A 24,007-nucleotide genomic window follows, 5' to 3' on the forward strand; every position below is an offset into this window, starting at 1 on the left:
TCTGCCTAGTCTCTCACCCTCCATCTCTCATCCTCCACTCTATTTCCCTTCCAACTGCCTCACCTATCCACTTGAATACACTCCATCTGCCCATCCCACTAGCACCTATGTAAATTTCTTTAAACCTGATTGCTTCTCCTAATTGTAACTCAATTTCTGCCTCACTCTTTAGATGGCAAACTCTTTGAAGGTAGGGGGCAAGTCAACTTGTTCTGGGGTGCTCTCCCAAGCTCTCAGTACTATGCTCCACACACTGTCAGCCCTCAGGAGTTCAGATCAGTTATTCATTGTATAGCCTCTGTTTCATCGTTCTCACATACCATCACACATCCAAGCCGAGATAGCTGAAATTAGGGTGATCACGACTTTGATGCGACTTAATATGGCAGTGTTCTAGGGTCTCACAATTGTACTCTCCTCACCTTTAAAGCCTTACTGAAGGCATATATTCTCCAAGAGGGAGTCCCTAATCCTCCTTTTGTCTACTCTCACTCCCTACTGTAACACCCTGACTTGCCTCCTTTATTCATGCCCCTTGCAGCCCCACAGCACTTATGTCAATATTCATAATATATTTATTTCGAATTAATGTCTGTCTCCCGCTCTAGACTATAAGTTCACTGTGGGCAGGGAATGTGTCTGTTATATTGTTATATTGTACTCTCCCAAGTGCTTAGTACAGTGCTCTGCACAAAATAAGTGCTCAATAAATACGACTGACTGGCTGACTGACTCTCTTCGGGCTACTCTTTAACGGGAAGAGATATGGCCTAGGGGATTTTGGCATTTTGGATCATCATTTGTATCATGCCCAGTCATCGAGACAGAAAGGCTCACCCTGGGGCCAGATTGGGTGTGTAGAATCAATCGTGTTTGGACCAGTCATGGACAACTGGACAACCTGGGTTTCCCCATCCTTCTCTTCATTCAGGCATTAATTCAATCACATTTATTGAGTGCTTACTGTGTGCAGAGCACTGTACCATACTGTTTAAAGGATGAGACAATCAGAGATGGGGCTGGAGAAAGATTTCAATATTGTGTTTGGGAGAGGTAAAGTCAGAACCAAAAAAATGGCCCTGTGATTTGGCTTTACCTTTTCCCAGGATGGCTTTTGCTGTTGCTTCTGGGATCCAGGGCCACATTGAGTAAGGTCCTTGCATGAAGCCAGAATTCCTGAAAGAAAGGGGTCATTTCTTTATGAGTCAGCCATATATATTAAGCACTTAATTTGTGCAGAGCACTGTACTGAGCACTTGAGAGTGTATAGCATAATAATATGACACACATTCCCTGCCCGCAATGAGCTTACAGTCTAATAATTCTAATTATAATACTTAAGTACTTACTATATGCCAAACACTGTTCTAAGCCCTGGAGTAGATACCAATCAATCAGATGGATACAGTCCAGCTAAATATATATGGATTTATAATTGTGGCATTTGCTAAACACTTAACTACATGCCAAGCATTGGGATAGAGACAATACAATCAGATCAGACACAGTCCCTGTCCCACATGGAGCTCACAGTCTAGGAAGAAGGGAAAACACATATTTCATTCCGATTTTACTGATGATGAAACTGAGGCTTAGAAACGTAAAGTGGTTTGACCAAGGACCCATAGGAGGCCAGTATTGGAACCCAAGCTCTGTCCTACCTTAAGCTAGAAGGAACTCATCCGGTGTCTACATCATTTCTTCCTCCACTGGATTTTAGCTGAATGTCAGTCTTGGTACCTGGTAACTTTTACTTACCAGGACTATAATTCTTTAAAATGGGGTCTATGTTCACTGAAATATTATTTGATTGACGGACTGCTTGAGGAGTTAAATTGGATGCCCAGAGCTTTTATACCTGAACCATTCTCATCTAATAATGTGTGATAAACCCAACTATAATTTCATATTTTGCATTTTTTCATCTTTTGCATTTTTATTAGTATCATTCAGGCTAAATGGAATTCATAGTTGAATCCATGTAGCTGGCCAACTTGCAGATTGTGTGATGTTGTTTGATTGTTGTGACATTATTTGAACTCAATTAGAGAATGAGCCAGATCGCCAAAGATCACACAGCAGACAAGTAGCAGAACTGGGACGAGAACTCAGGTTCTCTGATTCCCAGGTCCAGGATCTTTTTCCTACGTCATGCTGCTTTCCTTAGTTTTATCATTTCTTTGGCATGTTTTAGTATTTCTTTGCTTCAACTTTGTTTTACTTTAGTATTTTTATTTGCATGTCAAAATGTTAATGGCTTTTTGTAAAGTATGTCATTATTTAACTAAACTGACCATAGTCCACTAGTAACATTTCTTAAGAAACTTGGGTTACCTCGATTACAAAGACAATTTTTTTCCAAGTGCATTACAATGTTCTACTGTGCTTGAATGCTTGAATGATATACGTTTCAATGGTGTGCTTTCATGAGAGTTAATTTTGGCAGACACATCATCAATCAATCAACTAATCAAATGTATTTATTGATGTTTTCTGTGGGCAGAGCAGGATACTAAGCCTTTGGGAAAGTAAATATCATAGACTTGGTAGATACATTTTTTGCCCACCAGGAGCTTAAAGTCTAGAGAGGGTTAGAGGCCTTAATAAATAAATAAATAAATTATGGATAAGTGCAGTGGGGCTGAGGGTGGATAAATAAAAGGTGAAAATCCAAGTATAGAGCCAACACAGAAGGAAGTGGGAGAGGAGGAAATGAGGGTTTAGTCAATGAAGGCCTCTTGAAAGAGATGTTCTTTTAATAAGGCTTTGAAGGAGGGGAGAAGACAGTAAGCTCTTTCTTGGCAGCGAACTTGTTTACCAACTTTGTTCAGGGACTAAGTTGTCATTGGATGAGTGAACCGTGTGCTGACTGGGTTACTGGGTTACAATAGGAAATCAGGGAGGTAAGGTAGGAAGGCACAAGGTGATTGAATACAAAGAACACTGCTCAGGGCTTAGAACTGTGCTTGGCACATAGTAAGGGCTTAACAAATATAGTTATTATTATTATTGTTACTTTAAATCCAATGGTTAGGAGTTTCTTTTTGATGGCTAGGTGGATGGACTAAACATTTCTGTAGAAAAATGATCCAGGCAACAGAGTGAAGTATGGACTGGAATGAGGAGAGACAGGAGGCAGGGAGGACAGCCAGAAAGCTCATACAGTAATCGAGGTGGAATAGGATATGTGCCTGGATTAACTTGGTAGCAGTTTGGTTGGAGAGGAAGGGGTGGATTTTAGTGATGTCGTGAATTTTGAACCAACAGGATTTGGTGACAGAGAGAATATGTGGGTTGAATGAGAGAGAACACTTGAGGATAACGCCAAGGATAACTAAAATAATGAGGAGGATGGCAAGAATATCCCTCATAGGAAGTATATGATGAAAAATCTGCTAACATGACATCTGAATTCATTATCATAGATGGGAATGCAGTTTTCAAAATGTAATTATTCCGTGGTGTTTGTTGAGCCCTTTCTATGTGCAGAGCCTTATACTAAGAGCTTTGGAGAATACATCTGCTCTTTCCCTCCTTCCAAACTGCTACTGCACTAATCCAAACAGTTATTTTTTTTTTAGTATTTGTTAGTCTCTTTGGGACAGGCATTGGACTAAGACCTAATGTAGAACTGACTAACAATATACTTTGGATATAGTCCATGGCCCACATGGGGCTCACAGTCTTAATCCCCACTTTACAGATGAGGGAACCGAGGCACAGAGAAGCAAAGTGACTTTCCCAAGGTCACACAATAGACAGAGGATCACAGCGGTAGCAACAGCTACCCACATGTCTTTCCCTGCCCAGAGCGCCAGACGCCTATTCTGCCAAACACACAGAAACAGGAGTCGGGGGACTGCTTAAGTCTTCAACGCACTGAGAAGCAACAGGTGGAGACCTAGTGGATACAGCACGGGCTCGGGAATCAGAAAGATGTGGGCTCTAATTCCGGCTCTGCCACTTGTCTTCTGTGAGACCTTAAGGAGGTCACTTAACTTCTCTGGGACTCAGTTACCTCTTCTGTGAATTGGGGATTGAGACTGCGAGAGCCATGTGGGACAGGGTCTATGTTATTTGTATATATTTTTATTACCCTATTTATTTTGTTAGTGAGGTGTACATCCCCTGGATTCTACTTATCGTGATTATGTTGTCTTGTTTTTGTCCGTCTATCTCCCCCAATTAAACTGTAAACCCATCATTGGGCAGGGATTATCTCTATCTGTTGCTGAATTGTACATTCCAAGCGCTTAGTACAGTGCTCTTCACAAAGTAAGTGCTCAATAAATGCTATTGAATGAATGGTTTAAGCTTGAATTAGAACCCAGTGTGGCTCAATGGAAATAGCACAGGCTTGGGAGTCAGAGGTCATGGGTTCTAATCCCACTTCCGCCACTTGACAGCTGTGTGACTTTGGGTAAGTCACTTAACTTCTCTGTGCCTCAGTTCCCTCATCTGTAAAATGGGGATTAAGACCGTGAGCCCCACGTTGGACAATCTGATCACCTTGTTTCTCCGTAGTACTTGGAACAGTGCTCAGCACATAGTAAGAGCTTAACAAATACTATCATCATCATCATCACTCTGTCTCCCAGCCCTATGCTCTATCCACTAGACCATGCTGCTCAATGTTACAACCTTACATTGTACTCTCCCAAGGGCTTAGCAGAGTGCTCTGCACACAGCAAGCTCTCAATAAATTTGATTAATTGATTGATCAATTGAACTGAGTTGGTATACTTGATCCCTCCACACAGGGAGTTTACAATCTTCAGACCCATCATTCAGTTAATCGCTGGTATTTATTGAGCACTTACCTTGTGGAGAGCACTAGACTAAGCACTTAGGAAAATACAGTCTTAGAACTCTGCTTGGCACAAAGTAAATGCTTAACAAGTATCATCATTACTACAATGTATTAGAGTTGGCAGACAAAATCTTCGCCTCCAAGGAGCTTATAATTTCACTCAATCACTGGCATTTATTGAGCGCTTACTGCATGCAGGGAACTGGATTGTTTGGGAAACTTCTTTACAGCAGAGTTGGTATACACAATCCCTATCCTCAAGGAGTTTAGAGATTAGAAAATGTTTAAAAAGAGCTCCTCATGGGTTTGTAACATGTCTTGTACCAACTGCTTTATTTTCTCAAGTGCTTAGTACAGTGCAGGGCATTTACTGATGGCCAAACATACTACCTCCCTCTCAGGGTCACACCTGGAGAGTTTCTAGTACTCTACCAGTCTCAACTATGGGAGGGAGAGTCAAGCAGAGGCCTACCCATTCCATTTCTAGTTTGGCCAGTGGTGAGCGAGTGGAAGGCAATCTCCTACAAGGTAAAGCTCAACTCTGCTGGGCAGCAGTGGCATTGGAGAGAGTCGAGGGCAGAGACTCAGGTTTATCGCACAGAAGGAGGGATTGGTAAACCACTTCCAGATTTTGACCAAGAAAACTCTCTGGATCCATTACTAGAACAATTGCAGATGAGGCGGGGCGTTCTAGGAGAGATGTGTAATAATGTTGGTATTTGTTAAGCGCTTACTATGTGCCGAGCACTGTTCTAAGCGCTGGGGTAGACATAGGGGAATCAGCTTGTCCCACGTGGGGCTCACAGTCTTAATCCCCATTTTACAGATGAGGGAACTGAGGCATAGAGAAGTTAAGTGACTTGCCCACAGTCACACAGCCAACAAATGGCAGAGCTGGGATTCGAACTCATGAGCCCTGACTCCAAAGCCCATGCTCTTTCCACTGAGCCACGCTGCTATGGGTCGGAGATGACTGGACAGCATAAGATCAGACAAACATACTACCATTTTCTAAAACCTTTTTTAGGTACATCTACCAAGTAAACACACTGAAAGAAAAAAAAGTGTGAATGAAATGTTATCAGACCCTTTTCGAAGATAACATGGCAGTGATGCTTATTATTTGAGATGACCTCCATATGACAATGTGACAGTGTAGTTACAGCAGGCATAAATGAAACAGTTGGCTACAGTTAAACAGTTATTACTATCATTATAATTTTTATATTTGTTAAGCATTTACTATGCATCATACACTGTTCCAAGGACTGAGCAATACAAGTCAATCAGGTTGGACATGACCCCAGTCCCATAAGGGACTCCCAGTCTAAGAAGGAGGGAGAACAGGTATTTTATTCTTCTTTTTCAGTAGAGAAAACTTGGAGCAGAGAGCAGTTGAGTGACTTGCCCAAGATCGTGCAGCAGGCAGGTAGCAGAGATGGAAGAAAACCCAAATCCTCTAACTCCCAGGCCCAGGCTTTTTCCCCTAGGCCTTGCTGATTCTTATCTGTAATAATGTTGGTATTTGTTAAGCGCTTACTATGTGCCGAGCACTGTTCTAAGCGCTGGGGTAGACATAGGGGAATCAGGTTGTCCCACGTGGGGCTCACAGTCTTAATCCCCATTTTACAGATGAGGGAACTGAGGCACGGAGAAGTTAAGTGACTTGCCCACAGTCACACAGCCAAGTGGCAGAGCTGGGATTCGAACTCATGAGCCCTGACTCCAAAGCCCGTGCTGTTTCCACTGAGCCACGCTGCTTCTCCAACTGTACCAACTGTTCAGTGACTGTTTTGTTTTTTGGGTGACCAAATGCGAAATCGATTTGGGCAGAATATAATAGGATTTAATAAGGGAGAAATGAGTTGGAGAACATTTGTGAAACCTATCAAAAAGACCCACCATCCCTGTGAATAGACAGTAATAAATCCCTGCCAGGAAATACTGAGGCTTTCCTCAAAAGGGGGTAATTGTTTCATTCGCATATGAATGGAAACCTGCATGTTCTTTATGTTTATTTGTATTGAATAGAAATTGCACTCCAACATCAAATGTCATATCCATATTCACCTCAATGAAAAAAGGAAAAGAGAAATTTATGGATTAGAGAGCCTTCACTAAGTATTTAAACCATCCAAAATTTCATTTCATTCATTCATTCAGTTGAATTTATGGAGCACTTACTCTGAACTAAGCAATTGGAAAGTACAATTCAGCAACAAAGAGAGACAATCTCTGCCCACACCAGGCTTTGAAATTTTGTTAAATATCTAGGTGCTATGAGCAGTATTCAGAAACAAAAATGAAATGATACGAAAAGACATGAAGAGAAGATATGAAAAGTGTAGCTTAGCTGACAGAGCATGAGCCTGAGAGTCAGAAGGTCCTGGGTTCTAATCCTCCTCTGTCACATCTGCTGTGTGACCTTGGGCAAGTTACTTCCCAGACTGAGCCCTCCCTTTCCCTCTGCTCTACCCCCTCCCCGTCCCCACAGCATTCGTAGCATTCGTATATATTTGTAATTATTTATTGCTCTATTTATTTTGTTAATATGTGCATTTATCTATGGTTCTCTTTATTTTGATGCTATTGTTGCCTGCCTACTTGTTTTGTTTTGTTGTCTGTCTCCTCCTGTCTAGACTGTAAGCCCATTGTTGGGTAGGGATTGTCTCTATCTGTTGCTGCATTATACTTTCCAAGCACTTAGTACAGTGCTCTGCACACAGTAAGTGTTCAATAAACATGATTGAATGAATCAATCAATCAATAAATGAACTTCTCTGTGCCTCAGCTGCCACATCTGTAAAATGGAAATGAAAATTGTAGGCTCCATGTGGGACATGAACTGTGCCCAAACTGATTAAAGTGCATCTTCCCCACTGTTTAGTACAGTGCTTCTTGGCACATAGTAAGTCCTTCACAGATACTATTAAAAATAAATGATGTGATTAGGTCTACCAGCATAGAAAACAAGTTTTAGTTAGGTTTCCTTTTTAAAGCTAATATATTTATTTACACCTAAGGAAAGATTGATTCTTTATTTGCTATTTGTTTTTCCCCTTGAGGTGCTGTATTCTCCCAAGCCATTAGAGAAGCAGCGTGGCTCAGTGGAAAGAGCCTGGGCTTCGGAGTCAGAGGTCATGGGTTTGACTCCCGGCTCTGCCACCTGTCAGCTGTGTGACTGTGGGCAAGTCACTTCACTTCTCTGTGCCTCAGTTACCTCATCTGTAAAATGGGGATTAACTGTGAGCCTCACCTTGGACGACCTGATTACCCTGAATCTACCCCAGTGCTTAGAACAGTGCTCTGCACATAATAAGCACTTAACAAATACCAACATTATTATTAGAGTATTCATTCATTCATTCAATAGTATTTATTGAACGCTTACTATGTGCAGAGCACTGTACTAAGCGCTTGGAATGTACAAATCGGTAACAGTTAGAGACAGTCCCTGCCCTTTGACAGGCTTAGTCTAACTGGGGGAAACGGACAGATAAGAACAATAGCAATAACCCTGCACCCACAAAAAAGAGTTTAATAAATAAAAGGCTGACATCTGCTTTGCTTTAACTGAAAAACCGGTTTACCCTCAAGTGCTACAGATTCTATTTGAATAAAGACTGAGCCTACTAAGGCTTTTTCCAACTTTTGTTTTAAACTAGCTTGGATCTAGAAAAATCTCTTGAGAACAATGTCTTCAGCATCACAGCAGTAGTATTGGTATTTAGTGCAAAGTTTGGCATGTGGTAAGCACTTTAAACAAATACCACAATTAACATTATTAGCTCCAAATTATCTCCCAACTCCATTTTTAAAAACTCATTTAGCTTTCTTCCTTATGTGTCTTTTTTTAGAGTCTTTTTCTGAGTGTTTCAAAAACAAATGTTGACAGTATGGCTTATACAATGGCATTGAATTTTAAGGTTTGAGGAAATGTGATTGCAGGGAGATTCAGTTAAGCAGAGGCTCTTTCTCGGCTATTCTGACTGTCAAGAATCAGTCTATCAATCAACATTATTTATTGAGAGCTTCACCTGAGCAGAGCACTGTACTAAGTACTTGAGAAAGTACAATAAGGCTTGAAGGCACAATCCGTTTCCACCACATCTTACAACCTTATAGGGGAGACAGAAAATGAAATAAACAACAGCTCTCTGGGGAAACAACAGAGTGAAAGGATATATACATAAGTGTTCTGGAGGTGGGGCGGAATGAATATCAAAGAGATTAGTTGAGGAAGGCTTCATGGAAGTATATGACTTTAGTAGGTTATTGAAGAAAGGGAGAGTGAGGGTCTGTTGGAATATGAAAGGGACGGGATTCCAGGTAGAAGTTAAAGCCTGAGGAAGGTGAACAAGGGGTCAACAAATAGAGAGAGAGAGAAACAAAAGTGAGGCAGAGTTGGTTGGTATTAGAATAAAGTGTGTGAGCTGTATCTCAGTGGGAGATAAGTGAGAATATATAGGAGGGAGATGGAATGCTTGAAGGCCTTAAAGTGAGGAGTTTCTGGTTGATGTGGTGATAGATGGACACCACTGTAGGATTTTGAGGAGTGAGGACATATTCACAGAATTAATTTTTTAGAAAAAGTTTCAGGCAGAAGACCAAACCATGTAACGGAGAGAGGAAAGGTTGGAAAATGCAATATATCTTAAATAGTAGACATTTTCCCTGCCCACAACAAGTTTAAGTCCAGAGAGGGAGCCAGAGTAAATTTAGAAATTACAGAAATATGCATAAGTCCTGAAAGGCTGAAGGTGGTGCTATTAAGAACTCCAAACCAAATGCAAGGACAAAGCAGAAGGGAGGGAAAGTAGAGGAAATGAGGCCTTAGTCGGGGAAGGCCCCTTGAAGGAAATGTGATTTTAATAAGGCCTTGAAGGTTGGGGAGGAGTTGTGAAGAGGGAGGGAGATCCAGGCAGGACATGGGTGAGGGGGTCTGCAGTGAGACAGATGAGATCGAGGTACAGTGAGTAGTTTGACATTAGAGGAGTGAAGTGAGCATGCTGGACTGTAGTAGGAAATCAGTGGGTTAAGAAAGAGGGGGCAAGGTGGCTGAGTATTATAAAGGAAGGAGTTTCTGTTTGATGAGGAGGAAAATGGGCACTAGAGGGTATTGAGGAATGGGCAGAGGTGGACTGAATGGTTTAGTAGAAAAATGTCCCAGGCAGGAGAGTGAAGTATGGACTGAAGTAGGAAGAAACAAGCAGGGAGGTCAGCAAAGAGGCTGATGCAGTAATCAAGGCACACTGGGATAAGTGCTTGGATTAGCATGCTGGTAGATTGGGTGGATAGGAAACAGAAGATTTTAGTGATGTTTTTAAATTGAACTGACAGAATTTGTTGACAGATTAACTATGTGGGTTGAATTTGAAAGAAAATGCCAAAGTCACAGACTTGTGAGACAGGGAGGATGGTAGTGCTGCCTAAAGTGATGGAAAAATCAGGGAGGGGACAGGATTTGGGTGGGGATATGAGGAGTTCTATTTTGGACATGTTATGTTTGAGTGTTGGGAGGGTATCCGAAAAGAGATGTCTTAAAGGTAGAAGGAATTACGAGACTATGGAAAAGGAAAAAGATGAGGGCTGGAGATGTAGATTTGGGAATCATCCACATAGAGATGATTGTTGAAGCCGTGTGAGTGAATGAGTTCTCCAAGTGAGTGGGTATTAATGGAGACTAGAAGGGTCCCAGAACTGAGCCCTGAGGGACTCCCACAGTTAGGAGGTGGGAGGCAGAGGAGGAGGCCATGAAAAAGATTTAGAATGAGGAGTGAGAGAGATAGGAGAACCAGGAGACAATAGTGTCTGTAAAGCAAAGGATTGGTAATATTTTTCTGGAGATGCAAGTGGCAGACAGTATTGAAGGCAACTGAGTAGTCAAGTAGGATTAGGATGGAGGAGAGGCTGTTAAATGTAACAAGAAGAAGTGCACCGATGAACTTTGCGAAGTCAGTTTCAGTGTAATGCAAAAAAAATAATGGTACTTGTTTAGGGCTTACTTTGTGTCCAAGCACTGTTCTAAGCACTGGGGTAGGTACTAGTTAATCAGGTTGGACACAGTCCCTGTCCCAAATGGGGCTCTCACACTCTTAACCCCCATTTAACAAATGAGGTAACTGGAGTCCAGAGAAGTTAAGGGACTTTCTTAAGGTCACATAGCAGACATCTGGTAGAGCTGGGATTAGAACCCAGGTCCTTCTGACTCCCAGCCCCATAATCTATCTATTGAACCACACTGTTTCAAGGTGTGGAATCCAGATTTGAGGGGGTGAAGGATAGATTTGGAGAAATGGAAGTGGAGGCAGCAAGTGTAGACAACTCACTTAAGGAGTTTGGAGAGGAATGTCATGGGAATAACTGGAGAGCCGTAAGGTCAAGGGAGAGTTTCTTTAAGATAGTGAATACATGAGTATGTTTGAAACCAGCAGGGAAGAGTAAACAGTCAGTCAGTTGTATTTATTCAGTGCTTATTGTGTGCAGATCACTATACTAAGCTTTGGGAGAGTACGATAATAATAATAGTAATAATGATGATGGTATTTGTTAAGGGTTTACTATGTGTCAAGCACTGATCTAAGCACTGGGGTAGATACAGAGTAATCAGGTTGTACCACGGGACACTCACCGTCTTAATTTCCATTGTACAGAGGAGGGAGCTGAGGCTCAGAGAAGTGAAGTGATTTGCCCAAAGTCACACAGCTGACAAGTGGCCAGGATTAGAACCCATGTCTTCTGACTCCTAAACCCATGCTCTTCCATGAGGTCACAATGCTTCAGTAATAATATTTATTAAGGACTTACTGTGTGTAGAGCACTGTGCTTAGTCCTGGGAAAGCCAGGAATTCAGTACAGACCCTGTCCCTCAAGGGGCTCACAATCAGGGGGAAGCAATTTGGCCTTGTGGATGAAGCATGAGTCCGGGAGTCAAAAGGACATGAGTTCTAATCACAGCTCTGCCATTTGATAGCCGTGAGACCTTGGGCAAGTCACTTAGCTTCTCCATGCCTTATTGACTTTATCTGAAAAATGGGGATTAAGACTGTGATCCCCATGTGGGACATGGACTGTGTCCGACCTGATTAACTGTATGTAACTTGGTGCTTAATACAGTGTCTGAAACATAATGAGTGCTTGACAAATACCTAGAAAAAGGGAAATCCCTAACCTCTGATTTCTGATGCCTAAATGTTCCAAAGCACATGTTGTCACCCTCCCGACCCCCTATTGCTGTGTCCTGCAGATTCAGACATCTAGTTCAGTCCACAGAACTTGACAAAAGGAGTGAAGTGGGGTGCCTCAAATAAAAAGTCCTTCAAATAAAGACACACACTGCGTATCTGTATCAGACAGGAAACACACAAGCTGCAAAACAGAGACTGGTTAGGTGGAAGAATGCCTCCCTCCACCTTATTCAGAGAAACAATTATGACCTTGAAGATTATTATTTTCTACCTGAATTCAAACAAGCGATTGTGTGGTAATTCACCATTTCAAAAGTCACCTGAGAAATGTGCCATTTGGACACATGAGTGAGTTAAACTCTTTTCTTTGACTTGATTCAGAGGAAAATCAGCTTTTAACCACACGATAGTTCACAGGAAGACAGATAGCCGATTGCGTACCCTTGTATGAGAAAACGGATAATTATTTCATCAGGCAAATGGCAGATTATGGGGGAAGCAAAAGTAGGAGTGGTTTCTACTAAGAAATTGTGCCGCTTCACTCACTTTGGTGTCATATTGCTCAAGGGACCGTAGGATTTGAAGGTGAAGAAAGATCAGCGGGAAGAGAGATTTTCATTTCCACTCCTGAAATGAACACAATAAGAGTGTTTAACAGCGATGAGTGCTTAAATGATACACCTGGAGCAATAAGGAGATGATGTTTCTGCATAATGGATCCTCTTTACACCTCCTACACCAAGCCATCTCTAATTAAGTGTCACAGTGTGCTGCTATACGCTTGTTTCACCCTGGCATGTATTTTCCTCTTAAATGTGTATATTCCTGGGTAGATCTATGGATGTTTAGAAATCTGCATATGAGTCCAGTGTATCCTCTAGCAAGAAAAGTCACTGACTGGGGAGATTTGACTTCTAAGAAAAGAACCTTTCAGGCAGCCAGGTTAGCGGAGGAGTAATAATAATAACAATAATTTTGGTGTGTGTTAAGTGCTTACTATATGCCAAACACTGTTCTAAGCACTGGGATAGATCCAGGGTAATCAGTTTGTCCCATGTGGGGCTCACAGTCTTAATCCCCATTTTACAGATGAGGTAACTGAAGGATAGGGAAGTTAATGCTCTGCACATAGTAGGCGCTCTGTCCACCATCCCCTCCTCCTCCATACCTTATCTCACCTTGGCTTCACGGACTCTGTCCTCTCCTGGTTCTCCTCTTACCTCTCTGGCCGGTCATTCTCTGTCTCCTTCGCTGGAGCCTCCTCCCCCTCCCATCCTTTAACTGTTGGAGTTCCTCAAGGGTCAGTTCTCGGCCCTCTTCTGTTCTCCATTTACACTCACTCCCTCGGTGAACTCATTCGCTCTCACGGCTTTGACTACCATCTCTACGCAGATGACACGCAGATCTACATCTCCGCCCCTGTCCTCTCCCCCTCCCTTCAGGCTCGCATCTCCTCCTGCCTCCGGGACGTCTCCACCTGGATGTCGGCCCGCCACCTAAAACTCAACATGAGCAAGACTGAGCTCCTCATCTTCCCTCCCAAACCCGGTCCTCTCCCAGACTTCTCTATCACCGTGGATGGCACGACCATCCTTCCCATCTCTCGGGCCCGCAATCTCGGTGTCATCCTTGACTCGTCTCTCTCGTTCACCCCACACATCCTATCCGTTACCGAGACCTGCCGGTTTCACCTCTACAATATCGCCAAGATCCGCCCTTTCTTCTCCACCCAAACGGCTACCTTACTGCTACAGGCTCTCGTTATATCCCGGCTAGACTACTGTGTCAACCTTCTCTCTGACCTCCCTTCCTCCTCTCTCGCCCCGCTCTAGTCTATTCTTCACTCCGCTGCCCGGCTCATCTTCCTGCAGAAACGATCTGGGCATGTCACTCCCCTTCTTAAACAACTCCAGTGGTTGCCTATCAACCTCCGCTCCAGACAAAAACTCCTCACTCTAGGCTTCGAGGCTCTCCATCACCTTGCCCCTTCCTACCTCTCCTCCCTTCTCTCTTTCTACCGCCCACCCCGCACGCTCCACTCCTCTGCTGCCCACCTCCTCACCATCCCTCGGTCTCGCCTATCCTGCCGTCGACCCCTGGGTCACGTCCTCCCGCGGTCCTGGAACGCCCTCCCTCCTCACCTCCGCCAAACTGATTCTCTTTCCCTCTTCAAAACCCTACTTAAAACTCACCTCCTCCAAGAGGTGTTCCCAGACTGAGCTCCTCTTCTCCCTCTACTCCCTCTGCCACCCCCCCTTTACCTCTCCGCAGCTAAACCCTCTTTTTCCCCTTTTCCCTCTGCTCCTCCACCTCTCCCTTCCCATCCCCACAGCACTGTACTCGTCCGCTCAACTGTCTATATTTTCGTTACCCTATTTATTTTGTTAATGAATTGTACATCGCCTTGATTCTATTTAGTTGCCATTGTTTTTCGAGATGTTCTTCCCCTTGACTCTATTTATTGCCATTGTTCTCGTCTGTCCGTCTCCCCCGATTAGACCGTAAGCCCGTCAAACGGCAGGGACTGTCTCTATCTGTTGCCGACTTGTTCATCCCAAGCGCTTAGTACAGTGCTCTGCACATAGTAAGCACTCAATAAATACTATTGAATGAATGAATGAATGAATGAATGAATAAATACTATTGAATGAATGAAAGTAACATACCCATGGTCACATAGATAAGTGGCAGAGTCGGGATTAGAACCCATGCCCTCTGACTCCCAACCCATGCTCTTTCCTCCAAGCCATGCTGCCTCTCTAACAGAGACCTTCAGTGACTAATTGAGTGGCATCCTAATCAATTTATTGGGGTTGCAGACAGGATGAGGATAGTGGTTAGAGATGGAGGGATGAGTAAGAAATAAATAAGAATAATAATAATGCTGGCATTTGTTCAGTGCTTACTATGTGCCAAGCACTGTTCCAAGCACTGGGGTAGATACAAGGTAATCAGGTTGTCCCACATGGGGCTCAAAATCTTAATTTCCATTTTACAGATGAGGTAATTGAGGCACAGAGATGTTACTTGCCCAAAGTCACACAGCTGACAAGGGGTGGAGCCAGGATTAGAACCCATGACCTCTGACTGCCTTATACTCCCACCCCCAATTCCTGTCAGCCATTGTCCTCTTGACACAGCCCTCACCCTACTAAATCTTCCTGTAGACTGTAAGCCCCTTGTGAGCAGGGATTGATTCTATCAACTCAGTTCTATGGTACTTTCCTGTGTACTTGTTACAGTACTTTGCACACATATGTGCTCAATAAAGACCACTGATTGATTAGTTGATTTGATTTCACAAAGAGTTCCATGCATTTATAAGTCCGAGCAGAACTACAACATAACCTATTCATGTCTTGTGTTCTTGAGTTTGATTTCTTTTTATCCTTGCTTTCAGTGAAACAATGCCTTGATTTTTTTTATATACATATACCATTTTTACTCCCAAAGCACTCTCCTGTTACACTCTCACTTTAGTTTGCCCAACATCCCTGACTGGTAGGGAAAGTCAGATGTTGTTATGCACATTTTACTGATGGGGAAACTGAGGCATGGAGCAGTTAAGTGGCTTGCCTCTGGTCCTACAGCAAGTCAGTGGCGGAGATAACAATAGTTAGTGTTATAGTTGTTAAGCACTTTCACTATTCAAAAACTGTATTAAGCACTGGATTAGATAAAATCAGAACAGACTGTGCCCTTGTCCCAATTATCTTATTTTTCTATCTACCCCAGGACTCAGTATAGTGCTTGGCACAAAGTAAGTGCTTAAAAATCCCGTAATTAATTAGCACAGTCCCTGTCCCACATGGAGTTCCCAGTCCCGGGGGGAAAGAGAAGAGATAGTTTAAAAACTAAGATTAAAACCCAGCCCTCCAACATTTTAGTCCAAAGGCACATCTCCTCCAAGAAACCTTCCTTGACTATGCCCTCACCTCCTCTTCTCCCAATCCCTCTGCGCCTCTCTTACTTGCTCCTTCATTCTTCCTCCCTCACAGTTCCACAGGACAAATGTATATATCTGTAATTTATTTATCTACTTATACATTTATATTAATGTCTGTCTCCCCCTATAGACCATGAGCTGATTGTGGGCAACAATGTGTGTACTGTTATATTGTACTCTTCCAAACCCTTAGTACTGTGTTTTGCACACAGCAAGCTCTCAATAAATACAATTTATTAAATGAGTGAATGGTTTCCATGTCATCCCACTCTTCAAAAACCTTCAGTTACTTGCCCAACCCCATCTGCATCAAACAGAAGTTCCTCAACCTTGGCTTTAAGGCACTCAATCTGCTCTCTCCCTCCTATCTTCCCTCACTGATTTCCTCCTACAACCCAGCGCGTACACTTCGTTCCTCTAATGCCAACCTACTCAGTCTACTTGAATCTCATCTATCTCACTGCTGACCCCTCTCCTACATCCTCCCTCTGGCCTGGTACTCTGGTTTCCTTTCATATATGACAGACCATCAATCTCCCCGCTTTTGAAACCTTACTAAAATCACATCTCCTCCGAGAAAGACTAGGTTCTCATTTCCCCTCATCCCTTTCCCATTTACATCACCAGTACACTTGGTTCCGTACACTTCAAGCACTTGATATTCACCCAACCCTCAGCCCCGCCACATTTATGTACATATTCGTAATGTATTTAAGATTTGCCTCCCCCTATTAACTGTAGGCTCCTTGTGGGCAGGGAATTTGTCTACCAACTCCATTATATTGTGTTCTCCCAAGTGTTAGCACAGTGCTCTGTACACTGTAAGAGCTCAGTAAATACCACTGATTGATTAGACCAACTCTAAAGTGCATCTGACATGTAGGTATTTAAAAGGAAGACTTTCAAGCTTCTAATGAAACCTTATCCCATGCCTCATCAGAGAATCAAGGAAATCTGATCTCTCCTAGCAACAGGTGGGTGCAGAGAAGTCCCTTTCGGTGCCCTCTTGGAACTTCTAAATAGGATTTGGTTGTCTTCTATGATAAATGATGGAGTAATTTGCTTAACTATCATGGGCTGAGGGAATGCAATGTTTAGCTCAGCTTGTTCAGAGGGGGAAAAAGTCAGGGGCAATTAGTGAAACATCAGCAGTCATGGATTTATGCCCTTCCATTTTATTTTAACCCCTCCCTTGCCCTTTGTGGAGGTATGTAATTCCCTTAGGGTGTCATTTGGACAGGTTGGCTAAAACCTCTTGGCCCAATGTCCAAAGTGTTGGAATTGATCGGGCTGAGACCTTTCCCCCACATGCGAGGGGTCTCAAAGTCCCTTTGTGCAGCTGCACCTGCTATGATAGTCTTGGTGATTTGATTGGTGGGAGTGGGTGCGCTTCCACTTTATTTTCCAGCTCAGTCCCTTGCCCTTTTCCCGAGGTGCATAATTCCCTTAGGGTGTCCTTTGGATGAGTTGGCTAAAAGTCCTTGGCCCAATGTCAGGCTGAGACCTTGCCCCAAACCGAGAGGGGTCTCTAACTCCCTCAGGGCAGCCGCGTCTGCTATGATGGTCTTGGTGATTTGGTCGGTGGGTGTGTGTGCACTTCCATTACCAGATTACCCTGTATCCACCCCAGCACTTAGAACAGTGCTCTGCACATAGTAAGGGCTTAACAAATACCAACATTATTATTTATGGTTTATATTTATCAGCAGTGGTGTGCAGAGTGCTGTGTGTATGAAGTGCTTGGGAGAGTACAATACAACTGGAAGACGTAATTCTTACCCCCAGTAGTTGACAATCTAACAGAGGAGAAAAACACTTAAATTTCATGTTTGTGGAGAAAAATGGAGAGGATGAATACCTGAATGCTTAAATGAGACAGAAGTGGCAAAGTGGCAATTCTAGAGGAGTGTAGGATGAGGAGATGAGAGATTAATTAGGGAAAATATCTTAATATCATAAGAAGACATAATACAATGCTCCCAGAGGTTCACAATCAGAGGGGCAGTGAATATAAGATGACTTAATGAATCAGAAACTCAGGGCATGTGTTCAATTGCCAACTGTTCAAGTCAAATAGTGCAAGACACAGAATAGAAATATATTGACCTGTTTAACTCAAGATGCCTTAACTCTAAAAATAGTAGAAATAGAATGAATTTGTGAAATGTACCCCACTTGTACTAAAACTCAGTGGCCTGACTTCACCTGCTAAGATAATTGAGGGGTTGAATGATTGATATAAGGAGATGCAGCATGGCTCTGGCTCATGGGCCTGAGAGTCAGAAGGTCATGGTTTCTAATCTTGGTTCTTCCACTTGTCTACTCTGTGTCCTTAGGCAAGTCACTTCATTTCTCTATGCCTCAGTTACCTCATCTGTAAAATAAGGATTAAGATTGTGAGCCCCAGGGGAGAGATGGACAGTGTCCAACTTGATTAGCTTGTACATTGCCTGACACAGAGTAAGTGCTGAGCAATTTCCATTTTTTTTAAAAAAAAAGACAGGACAGCTATATTAACTACAAGTAGAAAGAGGAAAGTATATGGAGCTAGGAAGATGGAGGGGAGATGACTTCTATTTCTCCTCTGCATTACTCAGGTGTCTGAATGTCAGGACTGTGTTTAATTCCCACCTGTACATTCATTTCCAGTGCTCAGTACAGCACTCTGCATTAATTCAATCAACCATATTTACTGAGTGTTTACTATGTGCATAGCACTGTACTAAGCACTTGGGAGAGTATGATACAACAATAAATACACACATTCCCTGCCCCCAGCGAGTTTACATAAATATTTTCACTACTACTCAATGTTAATCAGATGAGATTAAACTTTCTCTGTGCCTCCCTCTTCATGAGAATGTGGAACACCTAGACTACTTACTGCAATAAAAAAATTGTTCCAGGCCCTGAGAACATCAGGGAGATGGAGGAGGCAGTTGGACAGTTTTGGGGAACCCATAACCTGGGTCAGAAGAAGTGCAGTCTCTTTGTATGAGCTTCCAGGTGTGCTGAATTGTGGTCAGGCCCCGCCTAATCCTTTTCCCGGCCTTCTGTCTATCACAGGTGACAGCAAGCTACGATTCAGCAGCAGCCCCACCACAGCCACTCTTGGCAGCCTTCTCGACGATGAGCACTGGCACTCGGTTCTCATCGAGCGTTTCAACAAGCAGGTGAACTTCACAGTGGACAAGCACACGCAGCACTTCCGGGTCAAAGGCGATGCCGATCACTTGGACATTGATTATGAGGTGAGTTGGGCCTTAGCAAAAATAGCTTTAATTTTGGTCTATGCTAAGTCCACACTAGTTGGAGGGTATTCTAAGTGCTGGAATAGAAAAAATACAATCAGATCAGATACTGTTGCTGTCTCATGGAGGACTCACAGTCTAAGGGGGGAAAGAGAGCAGGTATTTCATCCCCATTTTATGGATGAAGAAACCTGGGTGTTGAGAATCTGTGACTCTGCCAAGGTCATACCTAGCAAGTAGTGAAGCCAGGTTTAGAACCCTGGTCTCCTCTCAACCCTTGTTCTCCTTCCACTAAAGCTGCTAGGTTTGTTTGATTGTTTGTTTCATGGTACTTGTTAAGTGCTTACTTTGTGCCAAACTTTGTTCTAAGCTCTGGGGTAGGTATGAGTCAATAAGGTCAGACATAGTCCCTGTCCCTCATGGGGCTCACAGTTTTAGAATGAGAAGAAGAGTTTTCCCCATTTTACAGTTGAGGAAACTGAGGCACCAAAATTTAAATGACTTGCCCCAGGTCACGCAGCAATTGGCAAAGCACTTGGAAGAGCCTAGTTTAGAACACAAGTCCTCTGATTCCCAGGCCAGGACTCTTATGCTGCTTTCCTAGTTGAAGTATAACTGAACACTGAAATAGTTTTTTTAGTACATACAAGAAATAAACCCAGGTCTCCTACAGTGAGGGAGGCAACATACTAACAATAATAATAGTAAATTTAAGTGCTTACTATGTGCTAGACACTGTACTAAGTACTGGGGGTGGATGCGAGAAAATCATGTTGGATACATTCCCTGTCCCCCATGGTGCTCACAGTCTCAGTCCCCACAGATGAGGTAACTGAGGCCAAGAGAAGTTAAGTGACTTGCCCAGGGTCACACAACAGACAAATGCTGGAGGTGGGATTAGAGCCCATGACCTTCTGACTCCCAGGCCCATGCTTTATCCACTATGTCATGCTGCTTCTCTTGCAAAAATCTCACATTAAGGAAAACTAGTTTTCTTTCAACACGCCTGAAGCCCCACACATTTAATTCAGTGTCGCCATGCACTGTATGCTTTGAGCTAAAAACTGTGCTAAGCACTTGTAGATCAGATACCCAATATCCACAAGGGGCTTGAGTTATATAAGCAGGAAGAAAGTGCTTGGTGAATTTTCACCTGATGCATATTGATCAATCAATCGTATTTGTTGAGTGCTTACTTGGGAGAGAGTACAGTACAAATAGAATTAGCAGGCAACTCCCCCTTTCAATAAGAAAACTGGTCAGCTGGCCCCATTGAGATCCAGTCATTCATTCAGTTGTATTGATGGAGCACTTACTGCTTGCAAAACACTGTACCAAGTGCTTGGGAGAATACAATATAGCAACAGACACGTTCCTGCCCACAACGAGCTCACAGTCGAGGGAAAACAGACATTAATATAAATAGATAAATTACAGATATATACACATACACATGTGTTGTGGGGATGGAAGGGAGGATGAGTGAAGGAGCAACTAAGTGTGGTGCAGAAGGGGGTGGGAGAAGAAGAGAGCTTATTCAGGGAAGGTTTCTTGGAGATGTGCTTTCAATAAGCCTCAGCCAATGTCTTAGAAGCCTCTTCCTTCTAAAAACAACAGTCACTTGAGTTTTAAATCATTTTTTTTTTGAGGTTTACCAGTTGTTGTTTTTTTGGCTTTCTTAATGGAATCTGTTACGCTCTTACTATATGCCAGGCACTGTTGTAAGCACGGGGGTAGATACAAGGTGATCAGGTTGGACACAGTCCGTGTCTCTCAAGGAGCCCACAATCTTCTTCCTCGTTTTGCAGATGAAGTAATTGAGGTACAAAGAAGTAAAGTGACTAGCCCAAGGTCACACAGCAGACAAATGGTGGAGAAGGAACTCAAACCCAAGTTCTACTGACTCCCAGGCCCATGCTCTACCCTTATGATTGAGGTTCAAGTGCTCGTTAGACTAATCGAGAGGTAGGCAGCAAGAAGAAGCAGTAAAAAGACAGGAATCTGGAGTCTCCACAAACTAAATTGAGGGTTAACTGTATTAAATATCAAAGTGGCTCTTTTCAGTAGTCTCATTAAATAGGAAGATTTTTCTCCCTTTGACCCTAACTCAAGTTGAACACACAGCTAGCAAGCTTTGGCTCATAGTCAAGTGGCCAACTTGGTGGCGAGGCGGGGGGGGGGGGAAGCAAAAAGCAAGATTGTAGCTGGAAGTGTTTTGGGGTTTGGTAACTGAAAGCTTAGGGAAATAGACTCCTCTTTTTCTAGATGATCTTAAACCAATATAAAAATATTAGACACTCATCAGAAAAACCAAGGACACATTTTATAAATAATAATAATAATAATAATGTTGGTATTTGTTAAGCGCTTACTATGTGCAGAGCACTGTTCTAAGCGCTGGGATAAACACAGGGGAATCAGGTTGTCCCACGTGGGGCTCACAGTCTTAATCCCCATTTTACAGATGAGGGAACTGAGGCACAGAGAAGTTAAGTGACTTGCCCACAGTCACACAGCTGACAAGTGGCAGAGCTGGGATTCGAACTCATGAGCCCTGACTCCAAAGCCCGTGCTGTTTCCACTGCACCACGCTGCTTCTCTGTTTAAAGTTTATAAGAATTAACTTTAAAGTGCAACTACTAGCCTAAACAGAATTCTTCAAATAGCTGAGGCCCAGAGTTAAATTAACCCTATTAATAATGTTGGTATTTGTTAAGTGCTTCCCATGTGCTGAGCACTGTTCTAAGCGCTGGGGTAGATACAGGTAATCAGGTTGTCCCAAGTGAGGCTCCCAGTTAATCTCCATTTTACAGATGAGGTAACTGAGGCACAGAGAAGTTAAGTGACTTGCCCACAGTCACACAGCTGACAAGTGGCAGAGCTGGGATTCGAACTCATGACCTCTGACTCCCAAGCCCGTGCTCTTTCCACTGAGCCACGCTATTATCAGATTTCATTCACAAACTTGTATTCCAATTTTTGCCCTGTATGCTTTGAAATTATGATGATTGGTGATCTAAGAAGTGTAAATGTTCATCAGTATGAGAACACTCAAATGTTTCTTCATCTTTTGGACTGGCCCATGCTTGCTAAACTGTGTTTGAAAATTTCCTTCATTCATGTACCGGTAATATCTGTGGCCCATAGACTTTGATACCTGAGAAAAAAGATCCATTTTAAAACTCAGTATGGAAATTCCTCTTCTCTAGACATCGGGATCAGAGGAAGAAGACAGAGAAGGGGAGTTCTTAGGGAAAAAGCGTGGCCTAGTGGATAGAGCATGGGCCTGGGAGTCAGAAACACTCTGCCCCTTGTCTGCTGTGTGACCTTGGGCATCACTTCATTTCTCTGTGCCTCAGTTACCTCATTTGCAAAATTGGGATTAGGTCTGTGAGCCCCATGTAAGACAGAGACTGTGTCCAAGCCAATCACTTTACATCTACCACAGTGCCTAGAAAGTGCCTGGCACATAGTAACTGTTTAACAAATACCACAAGGGAAAGGAGGAAAGGAGGGTGGGATGGGTAGAAAAGGGAATTATAATTTAATGACAGAGTTCAGAACAGCATGAACTAGGAACATTTCAGATCAGTATTTAATTAGAGAACACCTAAATATATCAAGCAATCATGTTTATTGAACGGTTACTGTGTGAAGTGCACTGTTCTAAGCCCAAGGGAGCCTGCAATAGAACAGAGTTGGCAAAGCAGCATGGCTCAGTGGAAAGAGCACGGGCTTTGGAGTCAGGGCTCATGAGTTCGAATTCCAGCTCTGCCACTTGTCAGCTGTGTGACTGTGGGCAAGTCACTTAACTTCTCTGTGCCTCAGTTCCCTCATCTGTAAAATGGGGATTAAGACTGTGAGCCCCACGTGGAACAAACTGATTCCCCTATGTCTACCCCAGTGCTTGGAACAGTGCTCGGCACATAGCGCTTAACAAATACCAACATTATTATTATTATTACTGCCCATAACAAACTTACAATCTAGAGGTGAATGTAGACATTAATCTGAATAAATGACAGTTATGTACATAAATGCTGTGGGACTGGGGGATCTGGGGAGCAGAGCAAAGTAGACAGTGAAGTGGAGAGAGAAAAAAGTCAAGGAGCTAAGGAGCTAACAAAGCAGCAGTTTGGATGGAGAGGAAAGGGAGGCCTTTAGCAATGTTGTGAAAGGTTGAACTGACAGGATTTGGTGACAAATTGAATACGTGGGTTGACTGAGACAGATGAGTTGAGGGTAATGCCAAGGTTACAAGCTTGTGAAACAGGGAAGATGGTCTTGCCCTCTACAGTGATGGGAAAGTCACAGGGAGGACAGGGTTTGGGTGGGAAGATGAGTGCTCTTTTAGACATGTTAGGTTCGAGGTATCAGTGGTGGGACATCCAAATAGAGATGTCCTGAAGGCAGGAGGAATTGTGAGACTGGAGAGAAGGAGAGAGAATGGAGCTAGAGCTATAGATTTGTGAATCATCTGCATAGAGACTTGGTACTTGAAGCCATGAGCAGAGATTAGATAAAATAAGATGCAATCCTTAAGTTTTCCCTAGTCATCGTCTAAATCTGGATCCAGGTCACTGATATTTTAATGGTTCATTTTGTGGCTCTTTTTTCATCTCATTGTTTGAAGCATATTTTTATATCTGGGCTAATTGCATTCTGAGGACCTACATTCCTATTCAGATTTCACCAGGATATGGTAATAATTTGTACATGAATATAGAGGATTTTATGAAACAGCATGGCTCAGTGGAAAGAGCCCAGGCCTGGGAGTCAGAGGTCATGAGTTCGAATCTCGGATCTGCCACTT

At 43.0% G+C, this 24,007-nt stretch overlaps 1 protein-coding gene across 1 annotated transcript in view; it reads left to right on the plus strand.

Annotated features, from left to right (window-relative positions):
- The window catches only part of CNTNAP5 (contactin associated protein family member 5), a 746,584-nt gene that overhangs the window by 361,141 nt on the left and 361,436 nt on the right, over positions 1-24,007 (plus strand). Inside the window, exon 6 of the mRNA XM_029075794.2 lies at positions 19,010-19,194. Coding sequence (XP_028931627.1) covers positions 19,010-19,194 — 185 coding nt within the window. The remainder of the gene's footprint in view (positions 1-19,009; positions 19,195-24,007) is intronic.

Source organism: Ornithorhynchus anatinus, chromosome 1, assembly GCF_004115215.2.
Source record: "Ornithorhynchus anatinus isolate Pmale09 chromosome 1, mOrnAna1.pri.v4, whole genome shotgun sequence".
In the NCBI taxonomy this organism is placed as follows: Eukaryota; Metazoa; Chordata; class Mammalia; order Monotremata; family Ornithorhynchidae; genus Ornithorhynchus; species Ornithorhynchus anatinus.